Source organism: Seriola aureovittata, chromosome 7 (assembly GCF_021018895.1).
Source record: "Seriola aureovittata isolate HTS-2021-v1 ecotype China chromosome 7, ASM2101889v1, whole genome shotgun sequence".
Taxonomy (NCBI): domain Eukaryota; kingdom Metazoa; phylum Chordata; class Actinopteri; order Carangiformes; family Carangidae; genus Seriola; species Seriola aureovittata.
The window spans coordinates 21,750,269-21,777,988 of NC_079370.1; the positions used below are offsets into that span (position 1 = coordinate 21,750,269).

The 27,720-nt window shown below is 40.1% G+C and overlaps 1 protein-coding gene across 1 annotated transcript in view; it reads right to left on the reverse strand.

Annotated features, from left to right (window-relative positions):
- LOC130171776 (myelin basic protein-like) overlaps nt 1-27,720 on the reverse strand; it is a 49,424-nt gene that overhangs the window by 9,462 nt on the left and 12,242 nt on the right. Inside the window, exons 2-3 of the mRNA XM_056379910.1 lie at nt 23,575-23,633; nt 13,251-13,341 (exon numbers count right to left, since the gene is read on the reverse strand). Of these exons, the coding sequence (XP_056235885.1) occupies nt 13,251-13,341; nt 23,575-23,619 (136 nt within the window). The 5' untranslated portion in view covers nt 23,620-23,633. The remainder of the gene's footprint in view (nt 1-13,250; nt 13,342-23,574; nt 23,634-27,720) is intronic.

Below are 27,720 nucleotides of genomic sequence, written 5' to 3' on the forward strand. Positions count from 1 at the left end.
GATGGGAGGGGGATGCTGATACTCCAGGCCCAGTTCCCTCTGGCGCTGATATGAATCTTGGGCAATCTCATCACAAGACAACAGCTTTATGAACAGGTGTACTGATGAAGTATTGATCTTTATTCACACCTGTTCTATCAAGTGTTTGATTTGAAATGTACTTCCGTTTATTCTTAAAGCATCAGAATGCTTTAACTGAAGTGCTTGTCTGATGGCTGAACAGTTGTTATAACTTTCTCAACCTCAGTCTGACAAGCACACAGACTTGATGCAGCAGAGACTCTGACTCTGTCACTTTTTGCCCACACAAATGCAACACTATGGACGCCTTCGGGGGAAGCGCTGTCTCAAAGTGTGCTCAGCTTTCGCCGTGTGATCCATTATGTCTCTGTGTATCATCATCAAATCTTTTCTGTTTGGCACCTGTGATTACCTGTGATCCCACGGATAAAAAGTGAGCAGTGGAGCAAAATCTGATGACAAGCAGCCAATTGAGACACACTTGAGACAATCTTCTGCCAGGTGTGAGCTGTAACCTATCTCATCTGAATCTAGACACACTCTGGGTGTTTCTGGGTAAAACATATGATGTCTAAACAGGACCGTAGATACTCATCCACAGCTGCACTTCCACTTTTAAGTAGAGTTTGTTGTGTTCCTCCGAGGGGAAGGACTCCACTTCATCTTGTCTGACATATGGGATGCAGTAGCTAGGGTAGTACTTTTGTACACTCTTGGGTTACCCATCATCCCCTCCCCTTGGACTCTTGTAGCCTCAGACCCAGCTGCTAACACTAACACACACACACACACACCCAGTGATTGTCCTGCCAGATGGTCAAGGCCAGATGACGTGGTCTACTGAACTCATGGCCGCACTGAGGCACAATCTCTTACAACATGGCACATAAACACACAGAGGCAAAATGCACAGAGACACGGTGTGTGTCCACATGAAATCAACCAGGAAAAACGGCAGACACGAGGGAATGAACATGCCTGAATAAACAGGGTTGCATTAAGAAAGTGTGTGCATGTAGTGCATGTTGTAGCTTTTGCATGTTTGAGTGGGTCTTGAGGTTAATTCATCCGTCTGATAGAGAAAAAAAAAAAAAAAAACCTGAAAGAAACGGAAAGATCATAGGCGGGAAAGCGAGGTGAGAGGGGACAGAGAGGGAGAATCTGAACAATGGTGTCAAACCAAAGAACACTGGTCCAGTGATGGATGCTGCCCTTTAACAATCAGAGCTTTTGAGGGGGGAAGGAGAGGAGGCGCTTCATGTTGGCAGTGCCAGGGCCGGTACCAGCTAGCGTCAGCCTCCGCCACAGAGACAAATGACTGAGCCACTGCACTTTTATGCCACTGACAAATGTACAGCAGAGGACCAAACTCATACGTACACTCTATACTGTGTTGAATGCTCAGTCAGCAGTGATTACGTGTACAATATATGCAGAGAGATGTGAACCAGCAAAACCCACATGCAAAAAAAGCAGATAGTGTGTAGATGCTAAATTAGTCAATGGGGTCTACCAATGGGGAAGGGAGGTAGAGAGAATATACAATAAGAAATATTTCCCAACTCATATGCGCTAGACAATTTAAATTAACAATAGAGCTCAGTGATGACTATGTATTTATGACCTATTTGAATAATTTACATATCTGTTCTTTAAAGCTGCTTTAATCAATATTCTTATATTAAAATAAATGACTATAATGTGAAAGGTGTCGCTTGTAGAGGTGAACCCCCAGAGAGTTATCACCTGATTCAGCAGGGTGCCTCGGCTCTACAGAGCTTTTCAGTGTCTTTTAGCTCATTGTTTTGTTTTTTCAACTTGACGGCTTTGGTTTACTGTCACTGCTCTCATCAGTGTCGTCTTCAGCAGCAGCAGGAAGATGTTTTCTGCCCTTGCTATCTTAAGATAAGTAGTTATTGGATTGTGTAGTTACTTTAATTATTTTGGCAGATGTAACAGTAAGGCTTGACGGATGGATATCAAGAGATAATCAGTCAGCAAAAAAGTCAACTTTGTGATAGAGAGAATGATGAATAAAAAATATATCACTGATTTAGTGTAATGCACACCATAATAAACAGGGTTCAGCTGCTCTAATGATTTCATGACAGGGCAGAATATCTCTATAATCAAGCACATAGATAAAAGATCACTGAACCATAGTTTAACGATTTTGAAATGACAGAAAACCTTGCATCCTTTAATTACATTTTTAGATTTTGCTGTCAAATATGAAGCTTAAATGATAACCTGCTCTCAAGCCAAAGTGTGAAATACCCACTCGAAGGCATCAAAAGATAAATCAGAGCCTGGATTGGAGTGGAGCCTGAGGCATATAAAATTGTGTCTTCTGAATCAAAATCTTCACTGAAGTGTTTACACCTTATTTCTGCTGTTCCCACGGTGACAAAAATAATTTATTGCAGGTTTAATGATAGACTAATTAGCTGTGAAATGATAGGCAACACTTGTCTGAACTGCATTCCTATCTGAGCATCGACTGCAGGTTAGCAGCTGAAAAATTAAGCCAACAATGAAGTTCCTTGAATGACCACTTGAGGCTGGCTCCAAAAGCAAGTCAATCCCCAAACACTCCCATGTTAAAATGACCAAATTCACAGCAGAAACAACCAAAATGTTCCAAATATTTGAAACAAAAAATGGTTTTGGTCTCTAAGGCTAATTTCCTCCTTCATGACAACTGTACGGGGGGTGAATTTTTATATAATTAACCGGTTTATTTTCATTGAGGCTTGAAGTTCAGCTTAAATGAGGGCGTGGCCACAAACCGGCATTCAGCAAAGTCTCTGCTCCGCCTCTTTACCCATTTTCTGATTGGCCAGGAGTTAGGTGGAGTCAGGCACTGTCAAGATGGCGACGGTGAGGCAGCCCATTCTGAGCTTCAAAACCGCTCCTCAGAAGGGTGACGTCACCGAGGCTACATCCATCTTTCTATACACTCTATGGATAAATGTAAAACACAATGACTTTCCTGTAGGTGGCATGTGCAAAACTGGGATGACGTTGAGAAGCAGCACTTAGTTACTATACACCTCAGAGCTTCCCCAGACTTTGACTTCCTTTAAATCTACATTTGGAACTGTCATGGTCTCTTTGCCTTTGACTGAGCATTTCAATTTTCGATTTTAATGTGTAATGCGGTATTTCCTTTTTATTGTATTTAATGCATTATGTAAAGCACTTTAATTTGCCTTTGTGCACAAAATGTGTGTCTGAGCTACAAGCCAGTTTCATAAAATTATTTCAAAGAGTAACTATTTTGGTTTTACGAAGGTCGAGATGAAAAATATGATAAGATATTTAGCTGTAAAGACAGCTAGTGGATCAAATGAGGCTATTTGTTTACAGCTGTAGGATATGTGTGTGATGAAGGGAGCTGTGTGTGCTGAAGCAAAAATCCATAATAGTTACTTGTTCTACTCTTTTATCCACTGAAAATATATTACATTCTGTGTTTACAGCAAAAACCAAGGCCAGCGGAATAAGGAAAAAAAATACAATCACACAGACAGAAGGAGATAGGGCTCTGCAGAGCAGATGAAGGACACGTCGGTAAATGAAAACCCAGCTGTGTACATCACACACAATGCTGCACGCCATCATCCACCTCTCCATCCTCATAAACTAAAGCAGATAGTAAACATCCACAAGACTTCACAGGGGAAAATATAATTTCCAAAGAGCATGTTTTGATTCTGTTTTCATTACGGGTTGATATATATTTTCAGAAGCTTCTCTACAAAGTTAGTTATGAGCCGACAGAGCGGCTGGTGAGTGAGGAAGAACACTCTGATGAACCCTGCCTGGCCTCGGCGCAAATCATTGCAATCTGAGGAAGCCTGTTCCACCCTTAAGATTTCAAGAGTAGCCAGTAGGTCCCAAATGCAATTAGAGGGGCAGCCTGTAGTGTATGAAATAAGTGATAACTGGCTCACACCAATATCATTCAATTTCCTTGATGGAAGTTCAAGTGTGACCTTGAGAGGGGATGAATCCAAAATGAAAACTGATCTTCAGAGGACAGTCTCTTATCATGTTATGTCCATAGCTTTATCAGCTGCAAGCTTTTTTGGTTTTTCCATCAAATGCTGGTTTTTAAATGTTAAGCCTCTATTAATTTAAGAAGACAATCCAATCCATCTGTTGTTGGCACCTGTTGTTCTTCTATCAGTATGTGAAGTTGTAATTATCTCATTATATCAAAGTCCATTTTTAAAAGTATCTAGGAAAGTATTAACCATTTTCTTTTTCCAACAATAGCCATTCAGAGTATTTGCATTCTGTAATTGTCTCTCTGTATAATACTTTTCATTGTTACTGGCGGAATCGGCCTTTTCCGTTCAAGATTCAAATTGGCTTTCACAGGAAACAATACATCCATTAGTGTAGTGGATGAAGAAGAGAGAAGCTGATGTGTGGATTTCACACACTGCAGAAGTAACGTTTCGACCATAAGTTCAATATTACTGTATCAAATGTGACTGTGGTCTTTGATACATCCTTATTATAGCAGTGGTTTGTTTGGGTTAGCTGTAAACAGGTACGCCACCTCCACCTTCCTTTGTTGCATTAGTCATTAATTGCTCACTCCTCAATTGATTGAGTCTTTTAAAACAAACTCTGATGTTTCATTTTCTCTGGTGCGTCATTTTTGAACACGCTTGCCATTAATTACAAAATCAAATAGGACTAACATCTTAAAGGTGCCTTGTCTAGTTTTCTTGAAAAGAAAAAAAGGTATGTTTAACATTCATTGTTACTGACCAAAGAGCATTGTGTGTATCCTTGAACTCTAACAAATGTGTCATATATATTTCTTTCCTCATAAAGTATTATAAATCCAGCATTGTTTACCATCTTTGCTAGCTTGTAATTCTCCTCTTCCTAATCTTCCAAATAGAAAAACAGCTCCATCACTACTGAGGGTCAACAACTACACAGGGAACCTTTAAAGGTAGTATGTATAAACTGAGATTTCCATGTCATTTTTGATTATAAAGTAGATCTAGGTTCTACAGTAATACTGTGAAAGTGTCACCGCCCAGTCCACAGAGAGATTCACACAGCCCGTATTTACTACTGAGCCTTAAAACGAGCCAGCCTTGCAGGATTTGCTGTCTCTGAATGTTTACCGGAAATCTGTAACGTTTTTTACTAAATCACTCAGAAAACAGTCAGCCAATCAGAAGCAAGTCGCAGAGCCTCTCTTCTGATTGGCTCACCAACCTGTCGTTACTAGAGCGGAAGGGAAAAGAGATACAAGAGATGTAAAGAGATGAGATGTAAAACTTCACTGGGATGTTTTTTGGTTTTTAAAAGCACAAATATATCTCAAATAAAACACCACAAAAATGTAATGTATGGTACCTTTAAGGATTATAAAAAGTACAAAGATCTAGCTTTATGAGTTTTTAAGATTTCTCTTTTCTTTTCAAGGTTCTTGTTGTTGCAGTATTGTTGTTGTATTGTCTACAACTGTGTTTTCATCTTGTCTCACTGTGACACAGGGACTGGGTTTGTATGGGGTTTAAAGTTAAGTTAAATCTAATTAAGTTCCATTGTATATTAGTTCAGAGTTAAATAACAATAAGATGGAGTATACAGTACATTGTATAACTATAATGGCTTTTCTGAAGAATTGCTTTAATAACTGCGCTCGTTTCAAGATATTAGAAGGAAGTTTATGAATCCAGTGAGAGAACAAAGAGAATTTAAACGCTCTAGTGATGATTATTTCAGACAGGAAGACAAACAGAGATTGTAAAAATGAGAAAAGGTTTAGGTATTAATGAGCTACGCAATGAAGTGTTAAAATGTTTAACACAAACATGTAGTATTTTCCCCTTGGTTCGGTTTGCTTATGCACAGAGAAATAGTCGAATGAACCAAAATGCATCATTACAAACCACGTATGTTCACTGCTCTTATTGGTCAGATTGTCTGGCTGGAGCAGGAAAGGAAACACAGGTTGCGGGAACTGTCGAGCTCACACTTATGAGTCCCTGCTAGTGGCTAGTGTGAAAACATCACAAATCTTTAGAAAACGACAAGGTAAGTCCCATAAAAATATTTGGTCATTAGACTGTTAAGCAGAGGAAATAAATAGTACCCATCTATCATGAGCACTCGTACATATAGATGATAAAAGTATAAACCATTCAGCCTGTGTGATTTTGTTTTTTTTTGTGTCTGAATAGTCCCAGCTCCGTTAATCACATGCGTCCTTCATTCATTAAGTCCTAGGTGGTGCCCCAAGCTGCTTATAGCCAGAGAATATTACTATATCAACTTTCCCAGCAGCCTTATCAAACAGTGTTCAGCAGAAAGCAGAATTAGATCTTCACAGACAGCGTGTCGTTCCTTTTCACAGACACTGATATGAAGCTGAAGAAGAAGCCCTCAAGGTTCACTCAGGAGTGGTCTCTTCCTCACTGAATCTCCTCTATCTTTCTAATACTCGATACAAGGAGGATTTAACTTGTTTTTAAAGCCTTTATGTGTTTAGATGTATTCTTAGATTAAAGAATACATATATAGGAATAGTTAGAAATATACTTTTCTGTTGCTACTAAATTGCCAAAGCTCTCAGACTTTGGAAACATTATTTTCTATATAACCAAGTCTTTTGCATGAGAACAGATTGACCTTGAATGTAAGAGCTTGATTAACCTGTATTAATTCATCTTAAATCTTCTTCATGAGTGTGGGTGTAGGGGGGGGACTGGAGCACAAACTCAAACTAATTACAAAGACAAGACAATCTTTTCAAGCCAATTGCTTCAGAGAAAGAACCCAAATCCTCTTGTAACCTTGATTTCACTTTGTGTGCACCTAACAGCCTTACAGCAAAGAGGTGGTGAGTCTCTGGGCTTGAATGTTTAATACAAACATATCAGTGTTTTTGCAAGTTGTTACTAGACAGATAGTGGATTTTTAAAGGCTGATAGCCCAATGATCAGCAAATACCCCCACGCTGATATAGCTATTAGCTATATTTCTTATTTTAACTATTATGCATTTAATAACTATTAAGTAATAGAAAGAAGAAAGAAATGATATTGCAGTTGTTATGATTGTTGTTGAAATAAAACCTTTCAGATGAAATAAAAGTTTCCTAAAGTTGGAAACAAATCACAGATGCTTTCTGGATAATTAGGTCTCTATTTGGGGGAAAATGCAAGTTTTGTGCCTCCTGTACCGTTATTATAGTAACCATGGCAGCGTCGGATACGCCACATATGCGGCCTTAGGGCCCTATTTCAAGAAACAGTCCTATGGGTTGTATTGGAGGATTGAAAAAACGACCCATACGGTTGTTTAGGTTGGAGGACTTGATGCTTATTATTCATGGCGTGCTTTACTTCTGCGGTGTGATTTGGTGGATTACATTGGAAAATGTTGTATTTACCATGCTATTCTGCACTGGCCAGGATTACTTTTGTTGCACATCCTGTTACATTGTTAAATGCCACTCTTACAAACCATTAATGTTTGTTTCATATCCCTGGGTTAAAGAGAATCCTAAAGTATCCGATTTCGTTTCGTGAATGGATAGTTAAACTTCTGGATTATTTGGAAGACAGAACGCCAAATTGCTAGGTAAAGTAACATTTGAATAATTTCTTTTTTGCCTATATTGTAACATAGACAAAGAGTTGATAGTGTTGTGTCATATATTCGAGATATAACTTTTTGAGAGAAATAAACTGAAAATGGGTGACATTTGACATGAATGCCACTTGTCAGCCTTGCTGTATCAGCTGTTCCAACGTTTACCCCACGGCCCAAAAGATTTAGCTCACATTTTCTAACCCTATCCCCAGGATAATGTGTTGAAATTATGTCTGATGCCATCTACATTGAAAAGGTTATTTAAAGTCTTTTGCACATGTATGCCCGTGCACTGTGTCACCACTCCGCCCCCTCTCTTGCTCTGATAAAGTACGAATGCAATGCCATTTCACGGCGTCTTTACGAGTAGTGTAGATTATTAGGCGTTATCAGGAGTTACCACGTAAACCGATACTTTGAGCAAAAGTGGCCCTCAAATATCTGCTTTGTAGGATTATGTGCTACAATTTACTTTAATCCTTACATAAAGCAATCAATGCTTACTTGAGAATTTGGTATGAAACCAGCATTAACAATTTTAATCCAAAAAAAGTGTTGCGCGAATTTTTTGTCGTCTTGAGTTGTTCTGAAAGAGGATTATTAATCTCCGCTGACTGCGTAGAAACATGTGAGATGAATTTCACTTAACGCTTGATTTTTATCTCCAGTACACTGACTGACAGGGACTTTATAGAGTCAGAAAAAAGCAAACTGCTAACGGAACATCTTATATGAAAAAACTGTTTTATAGGAATGGGCTAAGACATACAAAACCATCTGCCCTTTTCATCTACCTTGCACTAAGATCTCTAGTCAGGCAACCACTGCTGGTCATTTCTCCTCAGTTCACCCTGTGATGATGAAGAAACACTGACCCAGACAGAGTTAGGACGGAACAGACAGATAGAGGGGGTCTGTTTTGCCGAGTGGGGGCCTGTGGCAGGTAATGGAGCCATAATGGGCTTTTAACAGCCGCACAGCTGATGGTGGTGTTTGCCCTTCAGTGGAAAAGCACTGCAAACAGGAAGTGCTGCATGGAGACATCCCCAGACACTGGACAGGCCAGGATGAATCATGACGCCTGCTGATGACAACCACACCAAAACAGGCTCCAATAAAGCACTGCTAACCTGCCCGTCATAAACCACTCACACTGTGTCTATTTGATGGAAATTCCTTTTATTTTCTTTTGCTCGCACCCTGAATCAACCTAATGGCGCTAAATTAGTTCAGCCTTGGTGCACAGGTGAGAGGAAGGCTTTAAATGTCTCCAAACAGCGATGTTCCCTCAGAATGAGTTAGAAAACTGAAAAGAAAATGGGATTTTTACACACTATCTGAGAGCGGTGCTGACTGAGCAAAGAACCAGTTAAACATTAAACATCAAGTGGAATCTACACATGAACACCAAGATATTTTTGAAGCAGCTGTGTGACCAGTAACTATCAGACCAAATACACACTATGACAGCTTTGATTTCTATTCTCCATTTACCAGATTAACCAAACTAAGCACCACGATCATTATATTGCTTAATGGTATAGGTATAACTCAATAACGTTCACTCTGGAGCAAACTTCTTAGAAAACCTGAATGATGAACACTGTTCATCAGATCATGTCTAAGGCTGCTGCTTACTTCCCATTTGAGAGAGATCGCCTCTTAAACCTAATTCATTTGTGTTTTCATCATGAGCTGCCAGAAGCATCTGTGTGAGGATACTGAGGTTAAACAAGAGATCAGTGCAAGGAAATAACAGCGAATCATCCCAGATGAACTAAAGATGAAGCCAGAAAAAATGACTGTAGCAATAAACAACCCCCGGTTACTAGTACTGTAAAGCTACTGTATGTCAGATCATTTCATGTCTCTGGATACTACATGGTCCCCAAAGACTGATGAAGCTGTGTGTTGTGTGGGTGGCTGCTTTGAAATATCACTTGTGTCAGTGGTGAATCCTCTAAGTCTGCTCCATGCTGATCAATGACAAGTGTTTAACACAAGGGACATTAATTAGCTGCAGGAGAAGGAGCGTATTGAGTGGCTAACAGATCAATCTGACGAAGTCTCTGCAAGGTACAACTTTGCCGCTGATAATAAAGAATCAGTGAGAACAGCGAGAGAGAGGGTTGGCTCTCTGGTAGTGTGCACCTTGCTCGGCACAAGGAGGCATGATTACACACTCAACCAAGCTGCCATGACACAGCATCTGCATGGACACACACAAATTCAATCATGAATACATGCACTTACACACGCATGGAGAAACGCAGTTAGGCTGATGAATTGATTTTGCATAATATTAGGTCGATATTGACCTTTCTTTGAAAGTTGAAATCAGTTGGTTAGTGCCAATCATCCTTTAACACAGTATGAATGATTTTTGATTTGTTGTATAATCAACCAGCACTGCTCTGACTGTCTGACTCTGACTTGTTTCAACAGGATGACAACCTGAAAAAAATTGCAGTGGCCTGTTACTAATGTCCTAATGTCCAGGCTTCTTTTTCACCTCAACATTTTATTACATATGGCTTGTTTTTATAGAGTGAAATTGACGAATTTAGTAAAAAAAAAAGAAAAATGTGTGGTGGTGTTTTCATAAATGCTGCTGGTAAGTCATGCTTATATATATATATAAGCTATATATATATGTATATATATATATGTATGTATATATATATATATATATATATATATATATATATATATATATATATATATATATATATATATATATATATACTGTATATAACTGACCACCCAACATTGTCTTCACTTTAGACCCAATGTTAGCATAGCATATTGCCAGGACTAGCTAGAGTTGTGAAACCTTGAGCTCTGCCATGCTTTAAAGGTAATAAGCTCAAAACAAAATTAACTACAGCTACAGCGGAGTGAATCATTGCCCACAAAAATCAACAGTTGCTGAGTAATTTCTTAACAATGTAAAAAATTACACTCTTTTGAAACACAATTTCAATTTAGTTTTTTTAATTGATTTAATAGGGACATTCAACTTTTGTCCTGCACTCTAGATGTTTAAAAATGATTTAGCCTTTAGCCATAGTAGAAGTCGTAGTAATAATGGTAACAGCTGTATTATTGGTGGACATAGTGATAACAAAAGGACAGAGAGAAAATATCATTTTTATTTGTCTCACATGGAGGACTATGAATCTTCCTAATATCATCTCTGGGGTTTCAGTGAAGACATTTTATCTGCCAGTAAGGTTCAGTAAAGAACAGAGGTCTAGAAGAAGAGAATCATTTAATGCTCTGGATGTTTCAACCCTCAAAATGGCTGTTGAAAGATATTATTATTATATTATTATATTATAATTATAATATTTGATAGGAGGGGTTAATCCAAAACTGGTATGGCATCAGCCGTTAACAACTCAACTCGCTGTCCTTTAAGAAACGCACACTCAAAGACGCTGATACAATCAATCTATTATCTCTTGTGCTACTGTAGTCAGTTCACATGGCCAGATCGTTCCCCTCTCTTGCATTTCACCTCAGCTCACCCTGAAAACAATCGAGACTGACACAGAGGCAAGAAAACAATCTGCACTTGTCTTCTGTCCCACTATCTCTTGAACACTTGGTCTTCCTCTGACAAACGTGGTCAACATCTAGAGGGTTTTATTGTTTTGAAAAATGAACAACCAGCTTTCCCTCTCCCAAACTTCTGCATTTCCTCATTACTTGGTGTGATTACTCTTTCGGCATGCCTCCAAGTCCAAGCAGGCAGCTATGAGAAGCCAACACATTATAAGTCTGCAGATGATGTTTGGCTCAGGGTGTATGGCCACAGAACACATTGTACGTGAGGAAAAAAAGAATCATTTCTTTCACCCGGCGAAGCTCCTGAGGCAGCATCTTCACTCAGCTCCCATCATCAAAGTTGACAAGAGCCAACAGAAGCATCAGAGACACTAATGGTTTCATTCACAGGAGAAAAAAAGACATTGAGGATGTTGATTTCAAGGGCAAAGTCTTAAGTATATTTAAGCTACTTGCTGCCTTTAGAGAGCTATTATGCATGCAGTGTGTTTAAGTTACAGTATACAGTATATCCCAGCGGAATCTGCTTTGTTGTTGATTGGAATTTAATCAGAGCTGTTGCCTCATTAAAAAAAAGAAGAATTCAGCAAATTTGCACAAGCAATTGTAATTTTCTTCCAGCCTCGGGGATAATCACCCCATTTTGTAAGAGACTCTAGCGTTGACAACATACAGCTTAGTGCCAACCTAAAGATGCCGTCCGTTGTGCATCAGACTCTGCCCTCATCTGCTGAGCTGGAGTATTACAAAAGAACTTTTTAACTCCTGTCCCTCCAACACCAAACACGTCACAATGAATGTGGCTGAGGGAAAACTTCTAAAAAGAGCAAACCTGAGAGAGATGAAACTCTGGGGAGCATGCTACCCTGACCTATGAGATTTTCTCATTATGAGGAATAGTTGGCTTCCACAAACTAAGTTTCATTCATCATTGGAAAGTGCCAACTTTTCACCAGCCAGACTGCTCAGTGCAAACAAATGTCACGCTGCAGGATTAGCACCTTCTGAGCCTAGCATTGTGAAGCGGCAGCCTTTCATTGTTGCCATAAAACAGATATTGAGTCAAGATAGCTGGGTTCAAGGAGCCACTGTGTCGATGTGGATTTAAAGCTGTCGTTTCAGGTAGCACATTTCAGTGCTTTATGACTAAGGACTACCTGAGAAAATAGCAAAAAACATTTTTTGGAACCAGCTATGAATAATTGTAATCAGTCAATTGTCACCATCATTAAGTGACAGTGTTAATGACTGTATATTTATATTCATTGTAAACCAATGTCCTGTGCTAGCCCACATTCGCTGATTACATACACGTCCTAGAAGCTGCTAAGGCTTTTACAGGAGCGATTCTAACAAAACAGCATCCTGACAACTGAAGAACAGTCATATTTAGCAGCAGAAGAGATTAGAGATGTTCTGATACCATTTTTTCCTCAACAATACTGATTCTGATACCTGAACGGGTACTGATCCGACACCAATTGTATTAAAAAATAAAATGTAACAGCTGTATACTACTAACCCTGTTTGGATGTGATATTGTTGCCGTCATTGTTGAATAGCGTGGCTCAAGATAAACCCTTTGTAAAACATGAACAGATACATGAACGCCATAGAATTCTTTTTTACACACTGGCTATTAGTGACCTCTGCTAACAGCTAACACTATTTACCAGAAATCAATTTTTCTTTACTGCTCTTTCACAGTAGTTGCGAGTGGCTGGCAGTGGAAGGCTGCAGTTTTAGAGCGGCGAAGAAGAATTGATTTCTGGAAAAAACTGCTTTTCTATATGGGTGTGAAAGTATAAAGTTTATAAATGCATTATGTGGTATCGGAGTGGCGTTACCTAGACTAGTATCATGATCGGAACAACTCTAGAAGAGTGTCTGTTAATGGTGGCAGGGATTCTGAGGTGGAACACATTCCTTAGTCTGCTCAACAGTCTCTTTGATTCATTATTTAAAGCATAAAAACAGATTACAAAGTGCATGTAAAATCAAATTCAAGATGTGTTTTGACCTCTTACCAAAGACTTCATCCTGTGATTCAGGTTCTGCTGCTGCTTCTGCTGCTGCTTCTGCTGCTGTTTGCGCTGCTTTGGGTTCAGGTGACGAAGCCTTTAATAGGAGCACAAAAACAGATTAAAGAGGTGAGGCGCTGAGGTACCATGGCAACAATGCACAGACAGAGACCAACAGAGAGAGAGAAAGATAGCATGAGAGAGAGACAAAGAGAGATCGTTACATCCATTTAGGCTTTTGGTCTTTATAATCACAGCAGCATTATACTCAGACCTGTTCATTTAATATTCAAAAGAAGCTGCTGCCAATTTTGAATCACGTACTACACATACTGAGATTTGCCCATTTCCGAGTCCACTTCTAAACTGTATGTTTCATCAGGATCAGGAAAGGGCTCCATATGCTACCGTTTATTTATTCAAATTTCACATGGTTGCAAGTGCATGATGATCATTAGGCTGTTTTGGTCCCCCTCCGGCACAGGTACTGCTTTAGCCATGGTGGTTTTCTTCTTTGCTGGCTGAGTCGGTCTCTCCCCACCTGAGCTCTCCCTGACTGCACTTTGATGTGCACTGATGACGAAACGCACAAAACAATCCATTAAGCTGTTACTGTGTTAATAAGACAAAGCGGTCTATAGATGATTATTTAAACCGACAAAGTGAGGAGAGAGAGGAGGATGCATCAGCAATTGACGTGTTTCATATTCCTCAAAGGATAGCTCTGTGTCAGAATGAGGCAAAAACATAATCAGAAAACAGACGAGGAGGTAGTTGAAAAGTAACAATCTGCCAATCTGCAGGTAAATTCATTCGTAACATTGCCATCCTGAGCCCTTGAGGTGAAAAGGCTACTGTTAAGAATGTGCAGAGGATAGTCAAACTAGATGACAGCTGTTCTGAGACTGACTAGTTCCTGTATCAGGTGAGAGGTGAATCTCTCCTTCAGGGACTGATTTGAAGCAAACTCTGAGATTTAATTAAAATGTTTTGCATCATGATCACACCTGTTTAAAATCCCATTAATTGACAGTTAAAAAAAAAAAAAGCTAAAGTCAGTAAGCTCCAATAACCATCATTAATCGTCAGTTTATTTTTTTACCCGTTCAGTGAAACATTTCAAAAGTTTCTTAAGCTGTTGTCACTAAAGCCAGCTACAGGAGAAGAGAGGGAAACCTGGGGTCTTGACATACGGTATAATAAAACAAGACAGAACTAATTAAAAACTGAAACCGTCAAAAAACTCGAAGCGGATCAACAACTTGAGATACCAGATGTTTGATGTGTCATATGTGCCCTGTAAAGTTTTGACAGCAGTGTGATGTTACATTGGCTGACCCAGAATATCTTGGAAACATAGTCAGTAAATGACATAATTACCTTTTACAACAACAATTAAATAATTAAAATAACATATGTCTGTCTTATCAAGCTTTTCCGATGTGTGTAAGAATTAATTCTGCACCTCTGCTCCAACTGCCAGATCTGCTCAGATTCAGGGTTAGGGTTAAGTCATAACTTCAACATTATGCAAGCAAATTGTTATACCCACCTGTAAAAGCATTTGTGAGTCACTAGGTCATTTATTTTCTTTACCAATTGGCACCAAAACTAACAACCTGTGCCATGTTTATTTCTCTGGCAGCCATTCATCACAAGTTAGATTCTGTAACTTGTTTCTATTTAGTGGCTCCGTGTGAACTAAATATTTGCATTTGCTAATCCCCAAATTTGATAAAATCCTCTTACCGATTCCCTCCTCCTCCCTGATGACAGTGTACACTGATGTCCTCGGTTTACACTTTCGAGTGGGTTTGGCAACATGGGGAATCAACGCAGGCACGGTCTGTACGTGGCTCATCATAACATGAGCATTTAGACAAGTGCAAATGTGACAAAGTCCTGTGGACAAGTGTGGTGAGCAAGCACTTACCAATACAAATCATGCAGATACAAATAGATTTATGTCTTCAAACTGAGTGCAGCTTGTGCAACATACTGCTGACCAAACCAGAACATCTTAACAATCTGGCAACACTAGCCTCATCCCTTAACTTTTAATCCTCCTCGCAAACTGAAGAAAAAAAACATATTCGTTAAATTTCTTTTGACTTAAAGATCATTGAAAATCTAGTTTTTCTTACTATGAGTGATGAGGTCCTACACGAACACACAATTTTCTGCCAAAGTTTGTTATAAGAGTTTTGGTTATTTCAATTAACAGATTTACTGCATTTTTTAGTTGTCTCTGCTTTGAAGAGGGTGGAGCTCAGTTAAACCTGCACCAATCAGGATTTAGCAACATCTGAATCACAATCTGATGACATTTTCTGGGGTTGTGTGACCAGTCGATCGCATCGCAATCAAAGTTCTTATTTTGTCATGAATCACATTGAATTTTATAAAGAAAAAAATTACATGAAACCCATTTTTCAGGGATTTACCCTACATCAGCCATTAAAAATGATTATTAAATTAAAGTTTATTTTACATGTACAGAAGCTTGAATTACTCCAGTGTACAACAAAAAAAAGGCTGATCCAAAGTCCCTCCATCAATGTTATTGCAGAGAGAAAGAAAAATCAATGCAGATAAAGAAGGTGCACATGAATTTCTGATAAAACTTACACTGTCATTATCACTGTATTCCTGCAGTTTGTCACATTGGCATTTTTTCCAACATTAAAGTGCTCAGCATCCAACCTTTGTTGGATTTTGTCCATGCACTCCCACATGCATAGACACAGCTGTCTTACTGTATCTTGTTTTTCAGCCACACACTTTTCCGAAGTGTAAAAAAATTACAGTACAAATAACAAATCCACATTTCAGGAGCTGAACTGATGGTGACTGGGTTGAAGTGATATCTTTGGATGCTGAGGCGACTCATAGAATTACTGGAAATGGAGCTTTTGGGTAAAGCCTTTTTAAAAAACAAACTATTTGTACCTTGACATAAGTGAAACAGCATTGCAGACAAGCATTTTGGAAATATAGTAAACAAAACTAAGGATAAATAACAATTTGTATCTATATACAGTATATCATACACCTTTCAGTCTGCTGCAACCAAAATTATTACACTATTTTCCTCCATGGTATCTGGACTTCATTATTGGCAAATGGGGCGATACCAGTAAATGGAGGAGAAAAAAAACATGGGCAATTTTTCCCAAGCGCACCAGAGCAGTAGCTCGATGCCATCCTTGGGCAGCAGCTGTCAGCATGACTTCACACCTACTCGTCACTGGTGGCTTATTAAATTTAGCTCTAGTTGAGCAGAGCTTCTATAGTGGCGGTTGCTGGAGACAGTGACCTTGAGGCTGGAAGGAGATCAGGAAAGTCACTCATTTAGGATCACACTTGTCAATTATTCACGTATTCCTGAGAGCCTAATGGTATTTTAGGTTTCCGATTTTTGCCATATTTCTTTGAATTATGGAACACAATAACAAAAATTTACCCATTTTACCCCATAATTACAACCTCCTTAACGTGGAGGTTCCACCCAGATGAAAATAAGGGGTAAATGACCTCTTCCATCTGTCCACCTTAACCACCTCAGGAAAATGCTCAAGGCACGGCAGGTCTGTCAAGGTCTGGATTTCTTCACACGTTGGAGCGGTGTGCATTGGGCTACAATAAGAGTGAATGGCGCAGCTTCTCTAAACACAGGAGAGAAGGCATAAGGAATGGATTTAAGAGTGTGTTTGTCTGCTCTTCAAGTTGCAATACTAAGCATATCCTGCTAACTAGTTTACTAGCCACAGCACTTAACCAAGCACTTCTTCCAGGGCCAAAGGGCACATCATTACATTATCATTAAGGTTACATCAATGATAAGGTTACACGACTAGCACATATGGCGCATTTCCCCACTGAGTGGAGGTTAGTGTTGCCAACTTCCTGAAATGGAATGGGGGGTGGGGGTGGCCTAGGACTGAGGAGCTCCAACTACTGTGGACTTTTGCATAACGATCATTCTGTCCAAACCAATGGGTCTTACCCTTCAGTTGTAGACTTATCTAAAGATATAACAAAACAAAAAATGCCCACATAAACTGCAATGGCTTCAACCATTTACATGCATCTTTGGGCTCATGTATTTAGACAAACAAACACACAAACCTGTATTTGATCAGTTGATGCATGCTGTTTGATGTCACAATGCTTGTTGTTGCCATTTTTAAAATCTCGTGCTTTTTATTGGTCATAAGTCACAACTTGACCCTTGCCTCTCTCAATTTGGCTTAATGTTACAAGCTCTGTCCTGTTCTTGGATTCTGGGAAATTTACATTTCAATGACTAGGCAAAATGACCCGAGGTAGCATTACACATTAGCCCTCTAAAACGTTCTTCTTTTGAAACATTAGTGTGAAAATATGCTGTTTTAATATCTGAATATGTGAGCTAAGCAGCCAAACAGGGTAATTTTGGAAGGAAATAACAGTGTGATCTTGTATTTTTTCACATAATTCCAAGATTAACTAGATCTTACACTACATTAAAAATATTTATATCCATGTCTGATACATTCAGTATTAGCCCTAGGCTTTAACAAGATTCTTTTTTTTTTAAACAATGACACCTGTAATTTCAGCTACAAACGAGAAGCCTGCTTTTGCATATCTCTGCCTGAAATCAAGAATCTGCTGTTTCTAAAATCAGTAAGCATTTCGAGAGGTAAATCTGCCACCTTAATCACTGCACATGTGCCGTGTGAGAATGAAAAGCTTGACAAGCGTAGGAACAGTAACTCAGAGGGTTAGGGCTTAGCAAACAGTCACTTACACTTCATAAAACCGCTTGAGTGTTTCAGCTGTTTCAAACGATATTGCGTCAGAGAAAGTGGTGGCTAATGTTTGTGAGCGTGTTTGCTTGTTTGTTGGGTGCCTCAGGCTAGAGCGAAGATGGGTGCCTCTTCAGCTCCACTCCGCTGTCTGACCACCATTCAGCACTAGGGTACCAGGTGGGATGGGGTTCAACATGTTTAAGTACTCTTTGCATTCGAGTAGAGAGAGGGGGAAGACGAGTGCAGTGATTTCAACACCTTTCAGGCCTTGACTGATTTGGTACTTTCAAAAGGAATCCAAGTTCCTCTTCTTATCTGTGGTTTTGGTGATAGCTGTGCCCTTAAGTCTTTCACTCTGTCCACACTTCAACAGATTGAAGAAAAATGGAACCTGCAGATTTCATCTCACCTTTTCACTGAGGTATAAACAGCACTGAATGCAGAGGAGTCTCTATAGCTCTACCTTCAAAAGGCTACATTTATATAGTAATAATGTTCATCAAATGTCACTGAGAGCATCATGATATTCAGAAGATTCAGTTGACTGCTTTTCCAACCAATGAGTTTGGCAAGCATCCTGGAATAAAGCATGCGATAACTCAAATAAAAGACAAAACATTATTGCAAAAGAACATATACAGACAGGGAACATTAGAATCCCAGTTTCTACTTTGTGCTTGTGCGTAGCAATGGTTATTCTGGATAAAACAGTGCAACAGTGTCAATCACATGAGTTAAGACTCGGGACGGGATGGGAAGAGTGCAGTTATGAATCAGATGTGACTGTGGACAGATCTCACACAGAGGAACAGGAGAGACAGGGATAAGCCTGCTGGGCTGGTCACAATACACAGAGTGCTTTAATTGGGTACAATGGTAACACTGCTGTGCTACAAGCTGAGCCACAAGCTCCCTCATCTGGAGACATGGGTCTTCATTTCAGAAGCTTCAGTAGTAAGGCTGTGTCATAATCAGGGCTGTAAACTAACGGTCGCCACTCGCCAAATGCGACTAAAATATTCCCCTGGCGACTAAATTTTGGAGGGCTACATGCCATGGGGCAGGTAAGTCTTTGTCACAATATAGCAAAACATTGCTGCGATAAAATGCCTAGACATTTTTGGAGGTGCACGTTGACGGACGCAGAGGCTCTGCGTCGTGACGGCGTCGACTTGACGCAGTAGTATAAATCAGCCTCCACGCGTCACCACCAGCCCGCGCAGTGTTGTTCCGGCGCAGCAATGTGGAGGCACATACCCGGTGTGAGTGACCCAAAAAGAAAGAGTATAGAGGAGAAAGCAGCGCACCAATTAATTTGTGGTTGGCAATAAAACGATGAAACTCGAGACCATCCGAGAGCACGAAGGAAGAAAAATGTCACGCTGTTTGCAAATCAGTGTCCCGGGCTCAGTCCGAGCATCTCTTCACTCAACCTGCCGTGACTGCTCTGACGTCTTTATCAGAAGAGACCAAAGATCATGCACTGATCCACTTTGTTCTGTTCTATTTTTTATTTTTTTTTCCTTGAATTTTGTTATTATCATTTGTTATCAGAACAGGAGGTTAACTGGTACTGGCACTGCCCATGTTCGCAATGTTTTGAATATTCAAAATATTAAAAATGTATTTTGAATAATATTTTGGTCTCTTTCCTAATATATATATATCGCTATATAATACTGTTATCTCAATGAAAAGTACTGAAACAGATGTATATGTAACAAAAAGAGGCAATTTATTACTTGGCCGGTAAAAAATTTACTTGGCCGGTAGATTTTTTCATCTACCGGTCCCATTGGCAGGTGAGCCAAAAAGTTAGTTTACAGCCCTGGTCATAATCATGCAAAAGACAGCAAACGAAAGCAATGACAAAGCATTTTTTATCATATGAGTTGTTTGCCATCTAATTTGCATCTCTAGTGATTTCCTAAATTTCCCAAAATGACTTGTGACACCATCTGAGAAGTTGAACTGTACTGTGGGTTATACATATACAGTGGGGTTGAAGTGTCAGAAACAACTTTCCCCTTGACTTGAATAGGAGAGTGGTGTCAGACTATTGGACCCACTGTGCGTAGTGAGAGCATTGTAGATAGTTACAGCAACAGCAATCACGCAACAAGAGCCAGAGAGAGTCACTTTTTTCAAATTGTATTTCAAGGCAACTTGAGAAAAGTCACAGTTACTGTATGCCCTTCACTCAAAATGCAGTATGTCTTTGGCTGCACTGCATTCTGGTCTTTTTTAAAAAAAAAATGTTTTTGTCAGTGAAGAAACTGCTTCCTCTGTCTTTGTTGTGACAGATCTCTCTCTGATTGCTCAGCATCAGTAGAAAATAGTCTAGACAAAAACAAATATGTACTATGACCTTGATAGCACATCCTGATGTTCACTGCTGATGTCTGAGATAGCCAAAAAAAAACAAAAAAACTATCATTTCACTGTAGTTGGGCAGGAAATATCTCAAGTGTCTCTGGTTGGCTAATAACCTGCACAAACACCACATGCAGCAAGTGGATCTTTTTTAAACAGTGGATGCATTATTTGTTGATTTTCTCCCTTTATTGTCAACCAAGTGAGTTAGATCATAAAAGAAAATGCAATTTGTAGAATCACACAAGGTGACTGAGTGACCCCTCTACCTTGGGTTTATTTATTGAAGAATCTGTAACTCGCAGTCACAAGTAAATCTGGCAAGACCTGAGCAAACTACGCTACATACTTCAGTGCTGACTCACCGCCATCCAGAGAAACAGGTAATATAGTGGAAGACCAGGGCTAGCATTTCCTCATTATCCTGTTGTTGAACATTCCTGCCATTGGGGATATACTCTAGTCCTGAATTTAAATCCATCGGGTGTTCTAGTTCTTCCAAAATCTTACAATGCGCAACAGCCAGCAGAGACACATTACGAATGTCTGAGCTAGCTATGTGCCTCTGTTTGTACAAAAATTGAGGAGCAGTGCCAGTGTTATTATGCTGTGTTTCCAAGTGGGATTTAAGGCTCTAAAATATCAGCAGTGTGAAGCTTTCAGATGGTTGAAAGAGAAAACATTTTGTCAGAGAGGTACAGGCACATTTCACCCTTCCTTAACTGATACGAAAATGGGTGAGGGATCACGACTCAGACAACAGCATCTAAACACAAGCTGCCCGACTCTGTCACGCTCTGTTCCTGCTCGACTGTCACTATGACAACTAGCTGTTTTGCCAGACCTTTAAATTGACTTTGATGTCACAATAATCAAGCCAAAAAGAAATAGGAAAAAAGAATAATTGACATAGAGAGGTATACAGTGTAATTATGAAGCTAAATAAACAAAAGCTGCTTCAGCCCTAACACCTCCCCTGTTAGCTTCACACTTGACTAATTAATCCACTTCTCTGGCTGCTGCTTCCCTCTCTCCTGAGTGTGCTTTGCAGGCAAAGGAAACAAATCATCTGTGGGCTGAGCCATCAGCCTCCCTGCTGGTTAGGGCTCCCTTCCTCCCCAGCACGCCAACATTACACTCCGCCCATTGCAGGCGCCAGACCACACAGGCAAACTGCAGGTTTGTGCTGTTGCCCACAGCCTCAAACGCTGACCACCCCCTCCCCCCTCTCCCCTATTCCTTCCTTCTTCACAGACTGGTGGCTCTAGCTCTGCTCACAACAAGTTTGCATCCTCTACAAATCTGATTGCAGCCTCAGCCATAATGGTCCAAACTCATTATATCTGCTTTGATTTTGAAAAGCTGTCACAAAAAAAGACCTTGAACAAGGCTGGGGGTTAATTGCATGATGTCATTAAATTACATTACTGTCCTGGTTTTAAGCATGATCCTCCTCCACGCTCTCGGCGTCCAGAAGCAGTGTCTGGTCTCTAATTTCTACATAAGATGAGTCAAAAAAAAATCTCTCAAACATATTTGCTCTATTTAATTACAGCGCTCTTAGAGGCAGATCTTCTTGGTCAAGTGCTCACTCTGGGGCACAGCAGAGCACCTTGCCTCCTCGCTAATTAAAAAAGCCTTTTGTGCGGTACTTGACATGACTTTGTTTGTTATGAAAGAAAAAGAGGAAAATTGCACTTAATTTGCGCCCAAGCTTTCTCAACTTTGGAGTGTAAACAAACTGATTCACCCTGACACTTTCAAGTGAGATAATTGTTCTTGTTCCCACAGTTTTGCCCACTGACAAGAAGAAACTCCTACAACAGCAGCAAACACAATCCATTAACCAGGCACAACATCTCTCTGTCTGAGACTTTAATCCAGTTTACTGTTAAGCATAAAATTTGACTCAACAGCAATACAAGATGTAAGTGCACTGAAACATAAAACAACAAAACTATCTCTGTTTCCTAAATGGACCTCTGAGGTTACAAAATGTTGCTGCTGTGAAATAATGATTTGCAGGTACATGGATGGTCAGTTATCAGTGTCAGAGAGCTGAGTCCTGATGATCATGGGGCCAGAGCTAATGGTTAAATGAGATGTGTACCTGGAGAGGGTTTAGTGTCAGCGTTGATGCACACGATCATTTATTTTCTCTCCCCAGTTAGAATGGGTTCTCCTGTCGAGCGTTAGTGTGACGAGGCTCATGGTTTCAAGGGGTTATTATAGGGCGACGCACAAGACCCATGGAGACTCATCATGCATCGGGTGTTGCCATGACAACCAGCCATTGATTAAGAGTGGGCCGCTGATGCTTATAGAAAAGCGATTGTTTAAAATTTAATATATTAACCTCTGAAAAGTTTTCTACGCAAAAACATTTAAAAAAAAAAAAAAAAAAAATGGCAGTTCAAAATAGGTCAGTTAGCAGGATTTTCACAATAAAATCCTTCACCAATATTAAAAATTTTTTTTATACACAATGTACTTGCTCCTGTCATAATAATGGATACACATAAACCTAAAAACTACTTCATCCAACAGCATTGTCCACTCAACCTTCACAAAGTCAGCCCCACAATAAAATTCATCATATAAACATGACATGCATTGCATGAGACGTGCATTATTCATAGGTTACTACTCCTTAAAATGTCTGAGGGATGAGTTCAAGTGTTGGCTGTGGCGCTGTGACTACCACACAACGTGGATTTGTGATCCGAGCACTGGAGGTGACAGAGTAAGTGGTTGTAAACCATAAAAACGTGGGCAATCAAATCACTTGTAAACATGAATAAAAACATTCTGCACATAACGCATTAATACCTTTGTGCTGTGTTACATAAGCTTTTTCAAAAGAGATTCAAAACACGCACGGTGTGAAGTGGTTTACTAGCCTGACTGAAAGCTCAGTGAAGGTAATAAATCAGTTTGAGTGAAGGAGCCTGAGCTTGTCTGCAACACAGTCCAAAGTCCTGCTGATAAGGGCCGGCGTTCACGTTGATAAGGTCACAATAAAGTTCTCCCAACACATGCTTCATTCCCAGATCACAACCGACAAAATGCTTACACGTGTACACCCATCATTATTATTATTGTTGTTATTCCTCATGCACAAATCAAGACATTAAAGCGGCTGTAGTACAGTGAGGACCTCTTACCTTGCTGTCTGTGGGGTACTCCCTCTTTCCTAGATGCTGGCCCATGCTGTTCACAGAGACTGGAAGAAAAAGAGAGACTGAGTTTAGACCAGGAGAAGACTGTAAACAGCATATTATATGAGGATGAGCTACTCCTCCTTATCTACCCCTTCACTCGGTGTGAGAAAATGTATCATTTCATCGATAAAAACACTTTTTTGAACTGTTTTATACTGAACGCCAACATATGTAAAAATGCTTCTGCTGTGAAATTCTGACTTCAGTGGAGAAATCAATCAAAACCAAGATCATGACTGATATCTGTACTGCATTCAGTCTGAAAGCCCCCCTCGACTCAGAAATGCGCTGTGGTTAATGTTGCTTCACTTGTATGTAACGACTGTGCAGAATGATGCATGTGCAGTTGGAGGCTAAAAGGGTGTTTTTACATTCATCACAGAGAAGGGTTGGGGAGTGGGGGTGGGGGGGTGGGGTGGTATCTGTTCGTTTAAGATACGTACACACCAGATGATTTTGTGACATCACTACTAGTCTGGAAGCTAATTATGGTCCAAAATACAACTTACACAAGTGTGATGTGGAAACTTTAGCAATATTTACAGCACATATTCATACACTGTTTGTTTGTCTGACTAATATAGAACTCTCGTTCTGACGTGCATACATGTTACCATGGTTACAATGATCTTGCAGGCTACTCTTTACCCCGCTTATACAGATTGCTTATATGGTTGCCTCATAATCAACAGATGGATGAAGCGGTAGTTTTTGAATTTATTTCAAAAATTGAATTTTAACACATCTACGAGGACAGAGCATCACAAAGTCCTGTGGTTGTTGTGCTTTGCTTTCACGCCACAAAGTGCACCACTTAGAAGTGGGGCCAATACCCTTCGTTTCAGGCTGTCTTGGACCAGTTGTTTAGTTTTGCGCAAGATTTCAGCTGACAGCTCTCACCAGCCCGAACAAATTGAAAGAAATGAGCAAATGCACCAGAGTTCGTCTGAACGGAACCAAACACGGCAGGCGTGGAAACGTCCTTAGTGTGAAGTCAGCCCCCCAAAGTATTCAGGCTAGCTTTGACCATCCTGATCTATAACATGCCAGCACTCCTTCCCTGGACGTGTTATAGTCTTCTGTGTCTTTCATTAGAATATTTTGTGTTAATGGTCTCTTTTGCCCCGCTGCTGTGAAAACACAGCCTGCCAGTGATTAGACCTAGTCACCTCTAATCCTCACCGTTATCTACTGTTCTACCTGTCTGACTAAAGGTGTGCTGTTCATGGGGGAAAAGAAAGCAATATCAGGTTTTTTTTTTGTTTTTTTTAACCAAACAAATAACATTAAATTACAGCCTTTAATAATTTAAAATGTCCATCACAACAGCAACATATGAGACTGTGTCGATGTGTTTCCTGTGTCACCGTGATATCTTCTGACAACAATATCCGTCACTCACATGCTGCTGTAACATCTGCAGAAAACACACAGCAAACTTGACTTGACTTCAGCCAACAGGAGCCGTGCAGCCAAGTCTCTAAAAAGCACCAACAAGTCCTGAATGGTTCACTACCTTGAAGGGATGGAGTGCAGGCTCAGTTCTCTCCATGTGGAGGAAGTGAGAAATGTCTCAGGTGTGTGAATTCATAGTTCACAAACAACATGAAACCACCTAACCAACAATTTGCTGGATATTGCATGAATCAAATGTCAGCTTGCAGACACCACTTGTAGAAAAATTCTTCTTTCCTCCCAAGGACCACTCTCCTTCACTTAATCACGGCATGCATTTATTTGGCTTTTAGGCGTTTTGCAGCCATCAAAAAAAACCTTTCATCATCTTTGACACCTTGGCTATTTCATCCTTCCTTCATTTTATAACAATACACAGACTCAAGAGTATCCCGTCAAAAAAAAAAGAAGGTTTGGTAAGGAGGGTTATTGATGGTCCACACTGATGTTGGCACAGGTTTCTAACATTATGATTGGATTCACAGGCAAGGAGGTAGGAAAAGCTCCAAACTCTCCAGCCAACCACGTTGAAGAATGATCTTAATTCATTCAAGAATGCAGTATGTGTCAGAATCATTATTAAAATTGTAAATGCACCAAGCCGCTCACATTCCCTATTTGCTAGGATTTTAAAGAAATATGTTAATAAAGCCTTTGAATGATCACTATATAAAAAAATAAGTAAAGTGAAATCATGACTACACATCCATGTTCACACACATCATTTAACACCTTGCTTTCCTTATCAAACGGTCAGGCAAGGTTAATTAAATATAATGCTGTACCCACAGTGCACACAGTGAACAAATATTAACCACTGAGAGGTGTTATTACATCCACTATATCTGAACAGGGAGCAAAGGGGAGCTGCTGTTTACCACAGCAGCAGCAGTTTCAGACAGTTTGCTTCAGCATCTCAGGGAGGAACAAATGTGATTAAAATGCAAAGTTCAAGAATATGTTTCAATGTAAACAGCTCTAAACCCTGAGCAGCAGAATTTGCAACAAAAAAAAAAAACCATAAAAACTTTAACAATTAGAAATTCTCCCTGGAACTAAAAACACTCATGAAATTCTTCAAATAAGAGCGAGTTCCTCTGAAAATCTGTCTCATTATTACATGATGTACTGATGCCTGTGTAAAGAAGAGCAGCCATATCTGAAAATAAGCTTGATAATGAGGGAAAATTTAAGCTCTGAGGATAATCCAACTCTTTATTTGTTGGCTTCTTGTTGGAGGCGCTGCTCTTGTGGTGTCTTTGTGTCTGTGCCTCGGCATCCTATAAATTTGTCCACCGTGATTGTTTTTACCATGTTTTTGTGCCCAACTGCGCTGTATATGATTGTTTACGCAAGCGGCCATAACGGAGACACTTTACACGGTTATACTATGGACTTTATGGCTGTATCGCGCCCAGGGCTTCCAACCTCAACCACGCCCCCAAGAAAAATATTCTAGGAAGGTCCAACAATTAAATATGGAGAACTCTGGGCACAAGACTCATGAAGGGGGAAAAAAATGACACCTGCATTATGGTCTTCAGTGAGACACGGTTCACGTCTACAGACGACGAGTCGGAGCATACAGAGAGGAGCTTTCAGAGCACCTGTCAGGCTGGATAAGGACATAAAAGCTACAGTGAAACCCCAAGGTGGCGATGTCTGTGTAGTGGTGAAATAACATCACCCTCGGGGAGTCCATATACACAGGCAACATCCAATTGCTGTCTGTCTCTGTCTGTCCTTTGTTCCTTGGGAGTTCCTTTGTGACGGTGGTGTATAGACAGACCAAAGTTGAAGGTGCCAGCAAAACAAATCAAGTCCTGGAGTGAAGATGCTATTTCTCAATTACAGGGATGCTCTGACTTTACAGGCAATGGGACGAGTATGAAATAATGAGTGAAATCCATTAAGACTACACGTTAACCAGCAGTCGCTCCCGAGCTGCTGCTCTGCACTGCAAAAATTCAGATTTTGTAACCGCGATGTCGTCTGACAAAATCACCAAACACACGAAAGACAACCAATGTGCTGTGATATCGACTATATTTATTTGTAAAATTATCACTCAGAGATAAAGTTCGATTTTCAGTCAGGGGTGATTAGGCCTGATCTGCCCTCTAGTGTAAACCTTTTAATTCCTCCAGATCTGGACTGAATGTGTTGCTCCGCCTCTTTGCCACTCATTGTGCAGAGAGGCCTCATACTTGCGGGGCAGTACTGGCGGCTCTTCTATGGAAAGTAGCTGAGGTTTGAATCGAAAAGTTGCCAGATTTGCCTCTAGATAAGGGATCTGAAAAATCTAATTTGGCAACATTGCTTGTAGACTACGGTTGATTTTGATGATACAGCAGGGTTTCCCACACATAGACTTTCCTTTGGCAGGCCGCCCGGGTACATTAACGCCGGCCCGCGTATATTTGCCGACTCATTTTTACATTTTTATGTTTTTCAATCCGCCAGAATTACGCCATCCGCGATCGATCAACTATTCTCCCCTGTGCCGTTTCGACCTGCTAAGGTGCAAAGACAAACAGAAAGAGAGAAAGAGGGAAAGAGGGAGATGCATGATATTTATTTTATAGAAGATGCAGACATGGTGGGAAATGAACGGACAAGTCGGTTCCAGTCGGG